General features: G+C 38.1%; 1 protein-coding gene across 2 annotated transcripts in view; it reads left to right on the forward strand.

Annotated features, from left to right (window-relative positions):
* Positions 1-17,774, forward strand: part of DGKK (diacylglycerol kinase kappa) — a 172,358-nt gene that overhangs the window by 116,298 nt on the left and 38,286 nt on the right. For both annotated transcript variants that reach the window (XM_072746355.1, XM_072746356.1), the window contains exons 12-15: positions 3,665-3,746; positions 6,302-6,393; positions 7,216-7,315; positions 16,244-16,463. In XM_072746355.1, coding sequence (XP_072602456.1) covers positions 3,665-3,746; positions 6,302-6,393; positions 7,216-7,315; positions 16,244-16,463 — 494 coding nt within the window. The remainder of the gene's footprint in view (positions 1-3,664; positions 3,747-6,301; positions 6,394-7,215; positions 7,316-16,243; positions 16,464-17,774) is intronic.

Here is a 17,774-nt window from a genome sequence, read left to right on the forward strand (position 1 = left end):
CAAAAGCAGTCCTGAGGGGGAAATACATCGCAATACAAGCATCCATTCAAAAACTGGAAAGAACTCAAATTCAAAAGCTCACCTTACACATAAAGGAACTAGAGAAAAAGCAACAAATGGACCCCACCCCAGCAGAAGAAGACAGTTAATTAAAATTCGAGCAGAACTAAATGATATCGAGACCAAAAGAACTGTGGAACAGATCAACAGAACCAGGAGTTGGTTCTTTGAAAGAATTAATAAGATAGATAAACCATTAGCCAACCTTATTAAAAAGAAGAGAGAGAAGACTCAAATTAATAAAATCATGAATGAGAAAGGAGAGATCACTACCAACACCAAGGAAATACAAACGATTCTAAAAACATATTATGAACAGCTGTATGCCAATAAATTAGGAAATCTAGAAGAAATGGATGCATTCCTGGAAAGCCACAAACTACCAAAACTGGAGCAGGAAGAAATAGAAAACCTGAACAGGCCAATAACCAGGGAGGAAATTGAAGCAGTCATCAAAAACCTCCCGAGACACAAGACTCCAGGGCCAGATGGCTTCCCAGGGGAATTCTATCAAACGTTTAAAGAAGAAATCATACCTATTCTACTAAAGCTGTTTGGAAAGATAGAAAGAGATGGAGTACTGCCAAATTCGTTCTATGAGGCCAGCATCACCTTCATTCCGAAACCAGACAAAGACCCCACCAAAAAGGAGAATTACAGACCAATATCCCTGATGAACATGGATGCAAAAATTCTCAACAAGATACTAGCCAATAGGATCCAACAACACATTAAGAAAATTATTCACCATGACCAAGTAGGATTTATCCCTGGGACACAAGGCTGGTTCAACACTCGTAAAACCATCAATGTGATTCATCATATCAGCAAGAGAAAAACCAAGAACCATATGATCCTCTCATTGGATGCAGAGAAAGCATTTGACAAAATACAGCATCCATTCCTGATCAAATCACTTCAGAGCGTTGGGATAGAGGGAACTTTCCTCGACATCTTAAAAGCCATTTACGAAAAGCCCACAGCAAATATCATTCTCAATGGGGAAGCACTGGGAGCCTTTCCCCTAAGATCAGGAACAAGACAGGGATGTCCACTCTCACCACTGCTGTTCAACATAGTTCTGGAAGTCCTCGCCTCAGCAATCAGACAACAAAAAGACATTAAAGGCATTCAAATTGGCAAAGAAGAAGTCAAACTCTCCCTCTTCGCCGATGACATGATACTCTACATAGAAAACCCAAAAGCCTCCACCCCAAGATTGCTAGAACTCATACAGCAATTTGGTAGCGTGGCAGGATACAAAATCAATGCCCAGAAATCAATGGCATTTCTATACACTAACAATGAGACTGAAGAAAGAGAAATTAAGGAGTCAATCCCATTTACAATTGCACCCAAAAGCATAAGATACCTAGGAATAAACCTTACCAAGGAGGTGAAGGATCTATACCCTAAAAACTATAGAACACTTCTGAAAGAAATTGAGGAAGACACAAAGAGATGGAAAAATATTCCATGCTCATGGATTGGCAGAATTAATATTGTGAAAATGTCAATGTTACCCAGGGCAATTTACACGTTTAATGCAATCCCTATCAAAATACCATGGACTTTCTTCAGAGAGTTAGAACAAATTATTTTAAGATTTGTGTGGAATCAGAAAAGACCCCGAATAGCCAGGGGAATTTTAAAAAAGAAAACCATAGCTGGGGGCATCACAATGCCAGATTTCAGGTTGTACTACAAAGCTGTGGGCATCAAGACAGTGTGGTACTGGCACAAAAATAGACACATAGATCAATGGAACAGAATAGAGAACCCAGAAGTGGACCCTGAAATGTATGGTCATCTAATATTCGATAAAGGAGGAAAGACTATCCATTGGAAGAAAGACAGTCTCTTCAATAAATGGTGCTGGGAAAATTGGACATCCACATGCAGAAGAATGAAACTGGACCACTCTCTTTCACCATACACAAAGATAAACTCAAAATGGATGAGAGATCTAAATGTGAGACAAGAGTCCATCAAAATCCTAGAGGAGAACACAGGCAACACCCTTTTTGAACTCTGCCACAGTAACTTCTTGCAAGATACATCCACAAAGGCAAAAGAAACAAAAGCAAAAATGAACTATTGGGACTTCATCAAGATAAGAAGCTTTTGCACAGCAAAGGATACAGTCAAAAAAACTAAAAGACAACCTACAGAATGGGAGAGGATATTTGCAAACGACATATCAGATAAAGGGCTAGTTTCCAAAATCTATAAAGAACTTATTAAACTCAGCAGCAAAGAAACAAACAATCCAATCATGAAATGGGCAAAAGACATGAAGAGAAATCTCACAGAGGAAGACATGGACATGGCCAACATGCACATGAGAAAATGCTCTGCATCACTTGCCATTTGGGAAATACAAATCAAAACCACAATGAGATACCACCTCACACCAGTGAAAATGGGGAAAATTAACAAGGCAGGAAACAACAAATGTTGGAGAGGATGCGGAGAAAAGGGAACCCTCTTACACTGTTGGTGGGAATGTGAACTGGTGCAGCCACTCTGGAAAACTGTGTGGAGGTTCCTCAAAGAGTTAAAAATAGACCTGCCCTACGGCCCAGCAATTGCACTGTTGGGGATTTACCCCAAAGATTCAGATGCAATGAAACGTCGGGACACCTGCACCCCGATGTTTCTATCAGCAATGGCCACAATAGCCAAACTGTGGAAGGAGCCTCGGTGTCCATCGAAAGATGAATGGATAAAGAAGATGTGGTTTATGTATACAATGGAATATTACTCAGCGATTAGAAACGACAAATACCCACCATTTGCTTCAACGTGGATGGAACTGGAGGGTATTATGCTGAGTGAAATAAGTCAATCGGAGAAGGACAAGCAGTGTATGTTCTCATTCATTTGGGGAATATAAATCATAGTGAAAGGGAATATAAAGGAAGGGAGAAGAAATGTTGGGAAATATCAGGAAGGGAGACAGAACATAAAGACTCCTAACTCGGGGAAACGAACTAGGGGTGGTGGAAGGGGGGAGGAGGGCGGGTGTTGGAGGGGAATGGGTGACGGGCACTGAGGTGGACACTTGACGGGATGAGCACTGGGTGTTTTTCTGTATGTTGGTAAATTGAACACCAATAAAAATTAATTAAAAAAAAAAAAGAATGAGTATTACCAACATATCTCCTGAGAAGAAAAACTTTCAATGCTGGGTCATAGTATTTGATTTATGGCTGCCTATAAGGATATTCTGGGAAGCCTTTTCAAGGTACCAAGCTGATCCCACCACAAAGACTCATATTCAGGTCTTGAGTAGGACCCTGGTATATGTATTTTACAAAATCATCTGAGGTGATCTTGATATAGTTACCTCTCTGGTTTAGAAGCACTGCCCTCTGACCCTATGATGGAATTCTTTCCATCATACTGACCTTGAGAAGTCATGAGGCAGAGGCTCCCACTTATAGTGTATCTTGAGATCAGGTGACCTGAGAGTGTGGGTATCTCTACAACTCATCTTCCCTCACCATATAAACATTTTGACTTTTTTCTTGACACATGAAGCTTTGATGACAGCCTGTGATGAAACAGAGCCCTAAATATCTGTCTTTGACCTTCATTTCAGATGGAGTGTGATGATCCGTGAGACTCCCAGACAAACCCCATTGTTAAGAGGACAGGTTGAAATGGATGTACCCCGATTTGAGGTAACTACTGCCCAGCTATAATTCAGGACTTTGTGGCCTTTATGGCATAGTGAAATAACAAGTAAAAACTAGAGAAGCTTTCATATTGCCCATGGGCTCAATGAGGATGAGATCATGGGGGTTTTAGACTTGTCAATCAGCAGCTTTTACTAAGAACTGTGTTAGGCATTGGAGATATAATTCATTCAGCCATTTACTTCATTCAAAATACTTCAAAATATGTATGGAAATATTTATTGATTACCTACTATGTGTTCCAGGAACTGTTCTTATGTACTAGTGGTAAAAAAGAATGACATAGTTCACACTGTCATGGAGTTCATAGTTTAGTGATAGAAATAATAATTTTAATAAAGTAGTATGAGTGTTAGTATATAAGGAAGTAGACAGGGGTGGAAACACCCAGTAGGTGTACCAAACCGAATCTGGGGAAGATCAAAGGAAAACTTCTCGGAAGCACCATTTCAGAAGAGGTTGAAGGACTAGAGGGAGTTAACCAGGATACTAAGAAAGAGGAGGTCTGTTCCAAACAGATGGAATAGTAGTTGTTCCAATAGTGTTGTTCCAAAAGCAGGACAGAGCATAGAATATTCACAGAATGGAATGGAATATTCACATACATTTATTAATGGCTAAAGCATAAGGGTCAGGGAGGAGATATGCAGGGAGAATTACTAAAGATGAGGCCGGAAAAGCAATCAGGGGCCAGGCCAGGAAGAACCCAGTAATCCATGGTAGGAAATTTGGGCTATAAATTTATCCTAATGAGAATTATAGAAGGATTTTTTCTTACATTATTTTGAGAATTTTCAAACATACTAGCTTCTTGAACTCTATAGTAGAATTAGTTAGGACTCTAGCCTGCAGGATATAACTCTCAAAGAAATAAAAAAGCTTATTTCAATATAAATGACATTTAAATGGCTATCTACTATATGTATATCACAGTATACATTATTAGGCATTCTATTAAAATTTGAGATATATAATGCCAGTAAGCATACAAACATATATATTTAAATTAAAAATAAAAATAAAACAAAATGGTAGAGTCTGCCATTCACATTTCACTATATTTGCCTTATATATTTGTCCATTTATCCATTCTGCTATCTAATGGAAGGGTTTTTAGCAGAAGAGTTCCATAGTACATGGGAAAACAGTTGTAGAAATAAAGACTAGAGACAAGGAGAAAAGAGAGGAGATGCTGCAATTGTCTAGGCAAAAGATGATGGTGATTAGGACTGGTGAAGTGGTAACAGGGATAAGAAGTGGACATACTTAAGACATATGGGAGGGATAGAATCATCAGAACTTGGTAGATGTTTGAATATAGAGAGGTGATGGGAGAGGGCGGAGAAGAAGCTGTAATTAAGAATACAGAGTCACAATAGCCAAACTGTGGAAGGAGCCTCGGTGTCCATCGAAAGATGAATGGATAAAGAAGATGTGGTTTATGTATACAATGGAATATTACTCAGCGATTAGAAACGACAAATACCCACCATTTGCTTCAACGTGGATGGAACTGGAGGGTATTATGCTGAGTGAAATAAGTCAATCGGAGAAGGACAAGCAGTGTATGTTCTCATTCATTTGGGGAATATAAATAATAGTGAAAGGGAATATAAAGGAAGGGAGAAGAAATGTTGGGAAATATCAGGAAGGGAGACAGAACATAAAGACTCCTAACTCGGGGAAACGAACTAGGGGTGGTGGAAGGGGGGAGGAGGGCGGGTGTTGGAGGGGAATGGGTGACGGGCACTGAGGTGGACACTTGACGGGATGAGCACTGGGTGTTTTTCAGTATGTTGGTAAATTGAACACCAATAAAAATTAATTAAAAAAAAAAAAAAAAAAAAGAATACAGAGTCAGAGCACCTGACTGGCTCCATTGTTAGAGCATGCAACTCTCAGTCTCAGGATCATGAGTTCAAGCCCCACATTGGGCGAGAAGCCCAGAAAAAAAAAAAAAAAAGAACACAGACTCAAGAGCCAGACTACCTAGGATCAAATCCTGGCGCTGCCATTTATTAGCTACCTCTTTCCTATGCCTCAGTTTGCTATTCTGTGTAATGGGGTTGTTATAAGGATTACATGAGAAAATATTTATATCTAGCTTAGAACAGAGCCTGGTAAGTACTTACATAGTAAGTACTATATAAGTGAATGCTATTATTATTACTAATATTATTATAATAAGAGGTAACACTCTGGCTTTGGAAAGATGTGGGTTCAGATTCCAGATCTATTATTTACTAGCTATGCAATATGAGATTATATTTTCATTTAAAACATGGAACAAAAAGTTACCTCCATGAGTTTTTGAGAATTATTTAAATGAGAGTAAACAATATACATCTCTTATTTTCAGAATGACCACAGATCTAAGATTATCTATGGGCCTCATCAACAAGAATTTTTTATTATGATTATTTTCAGAGAGGCAGTTGAGTTGTTGTTAAAGAGTCAGTAGGAAATAATGAGGGGATAAGAATGAGCAGCAGACTATGTCCCAGTGCAAAGATTCCAGAGTTGAACACTCTTTTTCCTAGGCTGCTGCCATCCAATATCTAGAATCTGCAACCACTGAGCTGAACAAAATCCTGAAGGCCAAGTACCCTACAGAGATGATCATCGCAACCAGGTCAGTATTCCTTTGGCTTTCAAATTGAGGTATCTTTTTCCCCTTTGTGAGCTATTCTTCACTCTAAAGAGGAGCTCATTTTGATAGTTTGGGGTATTGAGGCCAAGGAAAATATCAGATTTCTCCCAACTCAAACCTCCTAAATGGAAAGTTTAGGAAAAAATAGATGAGATTGAGGTGAAGGCCACTGCTATTCCAAAAAGACAAAATTACAAGCCAGAGATTTGAGAGAAGGATTACAGAAGGGAAAGAGCATTCCACAGTATTCAAGAGCATAACATTACTCCCTACATTAGGGACACCTTGCTTTCCATCAGACACTAGGAAAGGTCTCCATAGAAATGATGGCAGCTACTTTCTCATAGCCTAAACAACACATTCTGCCTTTCCAAAGATGTGAGTCATTCATTCTTCCTGGGACTCTTTGGATGGTTCCTCACCAGTCTGTCATATCTGCCTTTGATAAACACTCACCCTGGGACAGTCTTCCCAAAGTCATTATGTTTGTACTAAATTATATGGGCTCTTGAACCATAACTGATTTGACCCAGGGTCAAAACTTGACCCAAGTTGTATCAACTGAATTTTCATTTCTAGAAATTCTGAATTTAGGACTAAGAAATTCTAGTTAAACTCGTTTAAGTACTCATGTATTTGATCATATGTACATGAAGAAATGGAAAAGAAAGGGGGAGGGGAAAGAGAGAGAGAGAAGATAGATCGGAAAAGAGAAAGAGAAGGTGGAAGATGGACTTCATAAGAGAGAAGGGCTCTGGATCTAATTGTCCATGTCATATTGTGCCATATATCTTATCTTTGCAGATTCCTCTGCTCAGCAGTGGAAGATTTTATGGTAGATATTGTAAAGGCCTGGAGTCGGATAAAACAGAACAATACAGCTATAGAATCTGTAATTTTGAAAGTAAGTTTCCATTCCTTTTATCTTGCATTCTTTGTGGAGCCAGAGCCCCCTTTTTATTTTTTAATTTTTAATTTATTATTTTAATTCCAGTATAATTAATATACACTATCATATTAGTTTCAGGTATACAATATAGTGATTCAACTATTATATTCATTACTCAGTGCTCATCATGATAAGTGTACTCTTAATCTCCTTCACCTATTTCACTGATCCCCCAACCATCTCCCTCTGGTGACCACTAGTTTGTTCTCTGTACTTTCTGGGTTGTCTATTTTTTATTTGTTCATTTGTTTTGTTTCTTAAATTCTACACAAGAGTGAAATCACATGGTATTTTCTTTTTCTGACTGATTTATTTCACTTAGTATCTTACCCTCTAGATCTATCCATGTTGTTGTAAGTGGTAAGATTTCATTGTTGTTTATGGTTGAATAATATTCCATTGTGTGTATATACCACATCTTCTTTATTCATTTATCTATGGATGGATAGTTGGCTATTGTAAATAATGTTACAATAAACATAGAGGTGCATGTATCTTTTCAAAATAGTATTTTCATTTTCTTTGGGTAAATAGCCAGTAGTGGAATTACTAGTTCTATTTTTAATTTTTTGAGGAACCTCCATACTGTTTTCTAGAGTGGCTGCACCAGTTTGGATTCCCACCAACAGTGTAAGAGGGTTCCCCTTTCTGCACATCCTCGCCAACACCTGTTGTTTCTTGTGTTGTTGATTTTAGCCATTCTGACAGGTGTGAGGTAATATCTCATTGATGTTTTGATTTGCATTTTCCTGATGATGAATGATGTTGAGCATCTTTTCATGTATCCGTTGGCCATCTGGATGTCTTCTTTGGAGAAATGTCTTTCATGTTTTCTGCCCATTTTTTAATTGGGTTATTGGTTTTTTAGGTGTTGAGTTGTGTCAGTTCTTTATATATTTTAGATACTAACCCTTTATCAGATGTGTCATTTGCAAATATCTTCTCCCATTCCATAGGTAGCCTTTTATTTTTGTTTATTATTTCCTTCACTTTGCAGAGCTTTTTATTTGATGTGGTCCCAACATTTAATTTCACTTTTGTTTCCCTTGTCTAAGGGGACTTAGCTAGAAAAATAGTTGCTACAGCTGATGTCGGAGAAGTTATTGCCTGTGCTCTCTTCTAGGATTTTTATGGTTCCATGTCTCACATTTAGGTTTTTCATCCACTTCGAATTTGTTTTTGTGTATGGCATAAGGAAGTGGTCCAGTTTCTTTCTTTTGCATGTTACTGTCCAGTTTTCCCAACACACTTTGTTGAAGAGATAGTCTTTTTCTCATTGGATATTCTTTCCTGCTTTATCAAAGATTAACTGACAGTAATTATGGGGTGTTTTTTTTATAGGTTTTCTATTCTGTTCCACTGATATATGTGTCTATTTTTGTGCCAGTATCATACTGCTTTGACTACTACAAACATGATATGGTGCCTCCAGCTTTGCTTTTCTTTCTCATGATTGCTTTGGCTATTCAGGGTCTTTTGTGATTACATACAAATTTTAGGATTGTTTGTTCTAGTTCTGTGAAAAATGCTGTTGGTAATTTGATAGAAACTGCACCAAATATGTAGATTACTTTGGGTAGTATAGACATTTTAACAATATTTTTTTTCCAATCCATGAGCATGTAATGTCTTTCCATTTTTGTGTCATCTTCAATTTCTTTCATCAATGTTTTACAGTTTTCACAGTAGAGGTCTTTTACTTTTTGGTTAGGTTTATTCCTAAGTATCTTATTATTTGGGGGTGTAATTATAAATGGTATGGATTCCTTAATTTTTCTTTCTGTCACTCCATTATTAGTATATAGAAATGTAATAGAGGAATGCCAGGGTGGCTCAGTCATTTAAGGGTCTATTTTCGGCTCAGGTCATGATCCTGGGGTCCTGGGATCGAGCCCCAAGTCAGGCTCCTTGCTCAGCAGGAAGCCTGCTTCTTCCTCTCCCTCTGCCTGCCACTCCCCCTGCTTGTGCTCTCTGTCAAATAAATAAATAAAATATTTTTAAAAAGAAATGCAACAGATTTCTGTAAACTGACTTTGTATTCTGCGACTTTACTGGATTGGTTTACCAGTTTTAGCTGTTTTGGGTGGAGTCTTTCTGGTTGTCTATATATCTATATTGTCATGTAAACTGCAAATAGTGAATGCTTGACTTCTTCCTTGCCCATTTGGATGCCTTTTATTTCTTTGTGTTGTCTGATTTCTGTAGCTAGGACTTCCAGTACTATGTTGAATAAAAGTGGTAAGATAAGATATCCTTGTCTTATTCCTGACCATAGAGGAGAAGCTCTCAGTTTTAACTCCTAAGAATGATGTTAGCTGTGAGTTTTTGATAAATGATTTTCACTATGTTGCAGTATGTTTGCGGGTTTATTTCTGGACTCTCTATTCTGTTCTATTGTTCTGCATGTCAGTTTTTGTTCTGGTACCATACTGTTTTGATTACTACAGTTTTGTAATACATCTTAAAATCTGAGATTGTAATTCCTCCAGTTTTGGTTTTATTTCTCAAGATTGCTTTGGCTATTCAGGGTCTTTTGTCATTCCATACAAATTTTAAAGATTATTTTTTCTACTTCTGTGAAAAATACTGTTGATAATTTGATAGGTATTGCATTAAATCTGTATATTGCTTTGGGTAGTATGGACATTTTCACAATATTTGTTTTCCCAATCCATGAACATGGAATGTCTTTCCATTTGTGTCATCTTTAATTTCCTTCATCAGTGATTTATACTATTCAGAGTACAGATCTTTCACTGTCTCAGGTTTTTTTAAAGATTTTATTTATATATTCATGAAAGACACACAGGGAGAGAGGCAGAAACAGAAACAGGCTCCATGCAAGGAGCCTGATGTGGGACTCAATCCTGGTACTCCAGGATCACACCATGGGCCAAAGGCAGGGGCTAAACTGCTGAGCCACCCAGGCGTCCCCAAAGCCTCAGTGAACTTTATTCCTAGGTTTTTATTATTTTTGGTGCAATAGTAAATGGATTTTCTTAATTTCTCTTTCTGCTATTTCCTTATTAGTGTATAGATTTCTGTATATAGATTTTGTATCCTCTGACTTTACTGAATTCATTTATCAGCCCTAGTAGTTTTTTGGTAGAGTCTTTAGAGTTTTCTATATATAGTAGGATGTCATCTGCAGATAGTGAAAGTTTTACTTCTTCCTTAGCGATTTGGATTCTTTTTAATTCTTTTTGTTGTCCTAGTGCTGTGGCTAGGACTTTTAGTACTATACTAAATAGAACTGGTGAGAGTGGGCATCCTTGTCTTGTTCCTGATATTAGAGGAAAAGCTCTGTTTTTCACCATTTACATGTTGACAGTGGCCTTTTCATATATGGCCTTTATTATGTTGAATAATATTCCTTCTAAAACTACTTTGTTGAGGGTTTTATCATAAGTGGATGTGTACTTTGATAATTTTTCTACATCTGTGGAAATGATCACATGGTTTTTATCCTTTCTCTTGTTGATGTGATATATCATGTTGATTAGTTTGCAAATATTGAATCACCCTTGCATCCCAGAAATAAATCCTACTTGATCATGGTGAATGAATTTTTTAACATATTGTTAGATTCAGTTTGCTATATTTTGTTGAGGATTTTTGCATCTATGTGAATAAGATATATGGACCTGTAGTTCTCGTTTTTGGTATTTTTTTTTATCTGGTTTTCTTATCAGGTTAATGCTGGCCTCATAAAATGAATTTGGGAGGTTTCCTTCCTCTAATTTTTTTTGAATAGTTGAGAAGAATGGGTTTTAACTCTTCTATAAATGTTTGGTCGAATTTACCTATGCGGTCAGCTGGTCCTGGACTTTTGTTTGTTGGGAATTTTTTTATTGCTGATTCAATTTCATTGCTGGTAAACAATCTGTTCAAATTTTCTATTTCTTCCTAGTTTAGTTAAGGAAGGTGATTTGTTTCTAGGAATTTATCCATTTCTTCTAGGTTGTCCAATTTGTTGGCATAGAATTTTTCATAAAATTTCTCATAATCCTTTGTATTTCTTTGTTATCAGTTGTTATTTCTCCTTTTGTTTATTTGAGTCCTCTCCCTCTTTTTTCTTATTAATCTGGCTAAAAGTTTATCAATTTTGTTTATCTTTTCAAAGAACCAGCTCCTGGTTTCACTGACCTGTTCTTTTGGTTCTTTAGTCTCTATTTCATTTATTCTTCTACTGTTTTGGGGGGTTTTGTTCCTTTCTTTTTCTATCTCCTTTAAATGTTAGGTTAGGTTTTTGAGATTTTTGAGATTTGAGATTTTTCTTGCTTCTTGAGGTAGGCCTGTATTGCAGTAAGCTTCCCTCTTAGCACAGCTTTTGCTGCATCCCAAAGATTTGAGATTTTGTGTGTTCATTTTCATTTGTCTCCATGTATTTTTTTATTTCCTCTGACCTATTCATTGTTTAGTAGCATGCTATTGAACCTCTTTGTATTTTTTTTTCTTTCCTGATTTTGTCTGGTGGTTGATTTCTAGTTTCATAGCATGGTGTCAGAAAAGATGCATGATATGACTTCAGTCTTTTTAATTTGTTGAGACTTGTTTCATGGCCTAACATCTATCTGGATCTATCTGGAGAATATTCCATATACACTTGAAAAGATGTATTTCATATGTATTCCACTGTTCTAGGATAGAATATTCTCAATATGTCTGTTAGATACATCTGGCCCTAAATGTCATTCAAGCCACAGTTTCCTTGTTGATCTTCTCTTGGATGATTTATCCAATGATGTTACATGTTAAAATACCCGCTATTATTGTATCACTATCAACTACTTCCTTTAATTTTTAATAGTTGCTTTTTGTATTTGGATGCCCCCATGTTGGGGGCATAAATATTTACAATTGTTATATCTTTCTGTTGGATTGTTCCTTTATGATTATATTGTGTCTTTCTTTGACTCTTGTTAGAATATTTGTTTTAAAGTCTATTTTGTCCAATATAAGAATTGCTACCCTGACTTTCTTTTCAATTCTATTGGCATGATAAATGGTTTTTCATCACTTAACTTTCAATATGCGTGTGTCTATAGGTCTGAAATGAGTCTCTTGTATGCAGCATATAGATGAGTCTTGCTTTTTTATCCACTCTGTTGCCCTATATCCCTTCAGTCCATTTATATTCAAGGTACTTATTGAAAGGTATGCATTTATTACCATTTTGTTATTCATTTTATGGTTTTTTGCACTTCTTCTCTGTTCCTTTCTTCTCTTGCTTTTTCTCTCATGGGTTTCTGGCTTTCTTTAATGATATACTTGGATCCCTTCTTTATTTTTTGCATATACCCCATCAGTTTCTGATTTATGATTACCATTAGGTTTGTATATAACATCTTCAGCACATAGCAGTCTATTTTAAGTTGATTATCATTTAAGTTTGAATCCATTCTGAAAGCACTAAATTTTTACATCTCTCCCACTCCACATTTTAGATATATGGTGTCATACTTGACATCATTTCATTTTGTGAATCCTTTAACTGATTTTTATAGATATACTTAATTTTACTGCTTTTTGTGCTTCCTGCTTTTCTTGCTCCTGCTTATGATTTTTTTCTTTCCACGCAGAGTCTTCTTTAACATTTCTTGTAAGGCTGGTTTAGTGGTGATGAATTCTTTCAATTTTTCTTTTTCGGGGAAGCTACCTTTCCTTCTATTCTGAACAATAACTTGCTAGATAGAGTATTCTTGGCTGCAGGGTTTTTTTCTTTCACCACTATGAACATATTATGCCAGTCTCCTCTGGTCTGCAGAGTTTCTGCTGAAAAATCAGCTGATAGCCTAATGGATTTTTTTTCTTGTATGTAATGGTTTTCCTTTCTCTTGCTGCTTTTAAAATTCTCCTTATCACTGCTTTTTGCCATTTTAATTACTATATGTCTTGGTGTGGACCGCCTTGGGTTAATTTTGTTGGGGGCTGTCTGTGCCTCCTGGATCTGGATTCAGAAATCCAGGAATTCAGAATTCCTTCTCCAGATAGGGAGTATTTTCAGCTATTATTTCTTCAAATAGCTTTTCTGCCCTATTTTCTCTCCCTTCTCCTTCTGGTATCCATATAATACAAACAGTATTATGCTTGATGGTGTCACTAAGTTCCCTTAATCTATTCTCATTTTTTATTACTCTTTTTTCTTTCCCCTGTTCAGTTTGACTGCTTTCTATTACTGTCTTCCGGGTTACTGATTTATTCTGCTCCTTCTAGTCTACTACGTATTCCCTCTAGTGTATTTTTAAATTTCAATTATTGAGTTTTTCATCTCCGTTTGATTTTTATGTTTTCTATCTCTTTGTTGAGGGTCTGACTGAGGTCCTCCACTCTTTTCTCAAGTCCAGTGATTATCTTTATGACCATTACTTTAAATTTTCTATTAGGGTTATTATTAGCTCTGTTTTATTTAGCTCTCTCTCTCTCTCTCTCTCTCTCTTGCTCTCTCTCTCTCTCTCTCTGTGTGTGTGTGTGTGTGTGTGTGTGATTTTGTCCTGTTCTTTCATTTGGAACATATTCCCCTGTCTCATCATTTTTTCTACCTCTCTGTATCTGTTTCTATGTGTTAGGAAAGTTGGCTATGCTGCCTGCTCTTGAAAGTAATGGCCTTATGAAGAAGAGGTCCTATAGTGCCCTGTAGGGCAATGTCTCCTATTCCCCAAACCCCGTACTTCAAAGGTGTCTCCTATATGTCTGCACCCTGCTATTGTGGCTGAGTTGCATTTGCCTTCAGTCCAGGCATACACAATATCTTTGCCTGATACAGGCAGTGTTTCATCCCTGTGTTATTAATGGGCCAGTGTGGGGCCACACTGAGCTTGAAGTGGGTCAGACCAGGCATTTATCAGAACTGCAGGCACCAAACTGCAGGATATTCTCTCTGTGTTGCTCCCTGAGAAGCTTTCATTGGTGGGTGGGGCCTGCAGTCAGACTAGATGTCTGCCCCCAGCTCACTGCTGGAGCTGCAGTTGAACTGATGTATGTCGTTATCTTCCCCTCTATCCAGGGCAAGAGTCACTTTAGAGTGGTACTGATGACCCCTGTCCCAGCTGCTTACACAATGCCATGCTTGTGGCCCCACTTTGGATGGACTTCTGCCAGGGGCATGTTGGATGGGGTGGGTTTGCAGCAAAATGTAGGGGCCAGAGGGCCTGGTGTTAGCAAAGCATATGCTAATCTCTGTGGGAGGAGACTTGTAGCTGATTTGGAGAACTGCTAAAGATGGGTTGAAGGGGCAGGTCCACAGAAGTGCATGAGGGTGGGGTGTGCTGTTAGCAAGCGAGTCAGAAAGTTTTCCTGTTGGTTCCCACAGATGTCTGTATATCTAGGCTGGGAAGGGGGAAGGAAATGGCACCTGTCAGCTCTTTTGTTCTTTGACAAGTCTCCTAAGGATCCTTGCCCTTCCAGCACACATTCTGAGATTAGTAAATCAATATTTTTGTATGCCCCAAGTGTTTTTTCAAACTGCTGCTTCAATGCTGTATCTCAGTGAGGTTGTTTGTTTTGTTGTGTCTTTAATGGCAGAAAGGCAATTTCCTACTGCCTTTCTGGCTCTTCCAGAGTTGAACCCACTGACTTTTAAAGCTTCTGGTGTTGACACTGATTGTAGGAACTTGCAAAGTTAAACTTCTCTGATTTTCAAAACCAAATGTTATGGGGATTTGTCTTCCCAGTGTGCGTCTTTCATGCTGGAGGTGACTGGTATGGTATTTGCTCTTCTCCTTTCTCTATGCCTGTCGTGTCCCCTCCCTTCTGTGTACAGTCTTACAGGTCAGTTTGGTTCCCAACCATGTCTCTGACCTTCCTACCACTGTCAGTGTGGCCTCTTCTCTATGATTAACTGTGAATAGTCTGTTCTGCCAGTCTTTCGGTCATCTTCGGGGTTATTTACACCAATGTGGCTGTTATCTAGATGTATCCATGGGATGAGGTAAGTTTAGGATCCTCCTGCTCTGTCATCTTCCTGGAAGTCCCAGGGCCCCTTTTTTAATAAAAGTAAATGTGCCTTTCATGAGAATTGTAAAAGAAAAAGGAAACTGGTAAGTCTCCATTATGGGAAAAGTCCAATCTCATCAAATTTCCAGCTTTCACCAAATGAAACATGGCATTATGCATGCTAACAAATGTACCATATACCTAAGCATATATCAAGCATCTACCCACAACTAGACACAAGTGTACACCAAGTATGTATGGTTGTATACCAGAACATGCATGAAAATATGTACAAATACATGCTAGAAATACACCCACATTAACCTCTATAACACAACAGCAACCACAACAGCTAACACTTATTTAGCACTCTGTGCCAGGAAATGTTTAAGGATTTTTAATGCATTAATTTATTTAATCTTCACAACCACCCTAGAATATAAAAGCACATAGAAACTTGCCTTGGTCACAAACTATTCAGTGATGGAGCTGGAAATCAAGCCATAATCACTCAGTGCATTCCCCAAACATAAACATATACAAAGGCAGACACTAGGGACCCATGCAGAGGCACATCCACATCTGTAGAAGCATGCCCATGAAAACACCAGTCCAGAAATGTTTATCTTGTCTCAATTTTGCCATACTATATATTATTTTACAGGTCAATCTGACATGAGAAAAACTTGACAACATACATTGATGCTTACAGCTACTCAGAAACAAATGTTATCTGTTTGATAACTTAACATCCTTTGGTTATCTCATTACATCTACCAAGTACTTCTTTCCCCAAACTTTTATTTCCTCACACACAGCTTTCCTTGCCCAGAGTTTCTGGCCAACTACTACCCCTCTTTACCTCTCCCATACCACCCAGTTCCTCATTCTGTCCTTTCTAGTACTGGTTCCTCATAACAATGTCCTGTCCTCTTTATCATTACACAGAGTGACATAATGTATGACAAACTCAGCATCCTGATTGATATCCTGGCTGAGGAGGTAGCAATTGAGAAAAGTCCTACAGTATATGCAGACGGTGGCAAGGTAGATGGAAAGCCCTTCATCCCTCAAATAGACCACATAGCCAAGTGCAAGTTGGAGCTGGCCACAAAGGCCCGGAATCTCCAGAAATCCTTGAAGCTCATCATATTCCAAGTTGAACAAGGTAAGGTCCCAGAGTTGTGGTAATTGAGGTAAGAGGTAAGAGGTAAGAGTTGTGGTAATTGAGGTAAGAGGTAAGAGGTAAGAGGTAAGAAAGTTCCAGTGTATGGTTTACTGATCGCCCTCACTCTGGGTCTGCTATTTGACTCCATTACCAAAACTTGACTAGATTCTGCATTCATATAGCATTCAAAGTCAGTCCTCAGACTGCTAATTTGAAAAACCTCCTAATAAGCTCCTACCTCCTAGGCACTCAAATCATGCTACTCATTTATTTTTAGAACTAACAGTCATCCTAAACAATTACAGCTCCTAAGTGACCTGGCTTAAATCTCTGTCGGCTTCCACCATCAGCCATGGAATGTTTTTCTACCTGCTCCTATTTCCTTCCAACCACCAAGCCTGTGACAATTTTTAAAAGAAAAGAATTTTCATCTCTGTGTGTCTTATATAGTATTCATCAGGCACAAGGACCCTGAGAATGGTCTTGGGATCTCTGGTATTGATTGCCATTTCCCATAACTCATGACATTCAAAAACTTCCAACTCAGAATTAAAACTCTTTCAACTCCAACTTCTTAATTTAACGTTCTGGCTCTCACTTCTTCACCACAATGCTTCCTTGAAAAATAGTGTAAGATCAAGTATGCTCTACTTGAACTTTTGGAACTGAGCAGAAGTCCATGTAGCAAGTAAGTCCCCTTGGCTGACCTCTAACTTTTAGCCATGGTACCTTCTCCTGCCTTGGTACCTTTACATACACCCTCAGCCAAGTTTCCCAGAAAGAAAGGAAATCTCCATTCTGCACTACAAACATAGTAAACAGCCCGTTTGCCTCTATTTCTGTAGTTAGTTTCCAAGGAGTGAAGATGCAGCCATAATCTTATCACAATTGACAGCCTGCTCCATCAACACAACACCTAAGTTAGCTTTGTAGTTCCAGCTTGTGGCCATGGGACAGAGAAAGGTGCCCTTACTAGTATAGGGATTGAACCTATGGGCATTGGCACAGTTTGAGCATCTGGGCTATACAATATATAGGCTGGGAAAGGAAGGAGACTTCTCAAATATTCTTGGAATGAATGAAACATTTGAATGAAAGAATGGCATGGTCCTAGAGGCTCAAATTTGGAAAAAAAAGTCGTGTGAGTAAATTAACTAACAAAGAGGTGATAACAAAACAGAACAGAGGGTTTCCCACCTTGTTCCCCTGCCCCTGGCCCTGAGCTCCTACTCATACTACATTTATTGTGTGACAGAAAAAGAGTAACCAGTAAAACAGGCATGGATATGAAGAGAGATGGGGGCAACATTG

The sequence above is a fragment of the Vulpes vulpes genome, unplaced genomic scaffold, assembly GCF_048418805.1.
Source record: "Vulpes vulpes isolate BD-2025 unplaced genomic scaffold, VulVul3 u000000667, whole genome shotgun sequence".
Classification (NCBI taxonomy): domain Eukaryota; kingdom Metazoa; phylum Chordata; class Mammalia; order Carnivora; family Canidae; genus Vulpes; species Vulpes vulpes.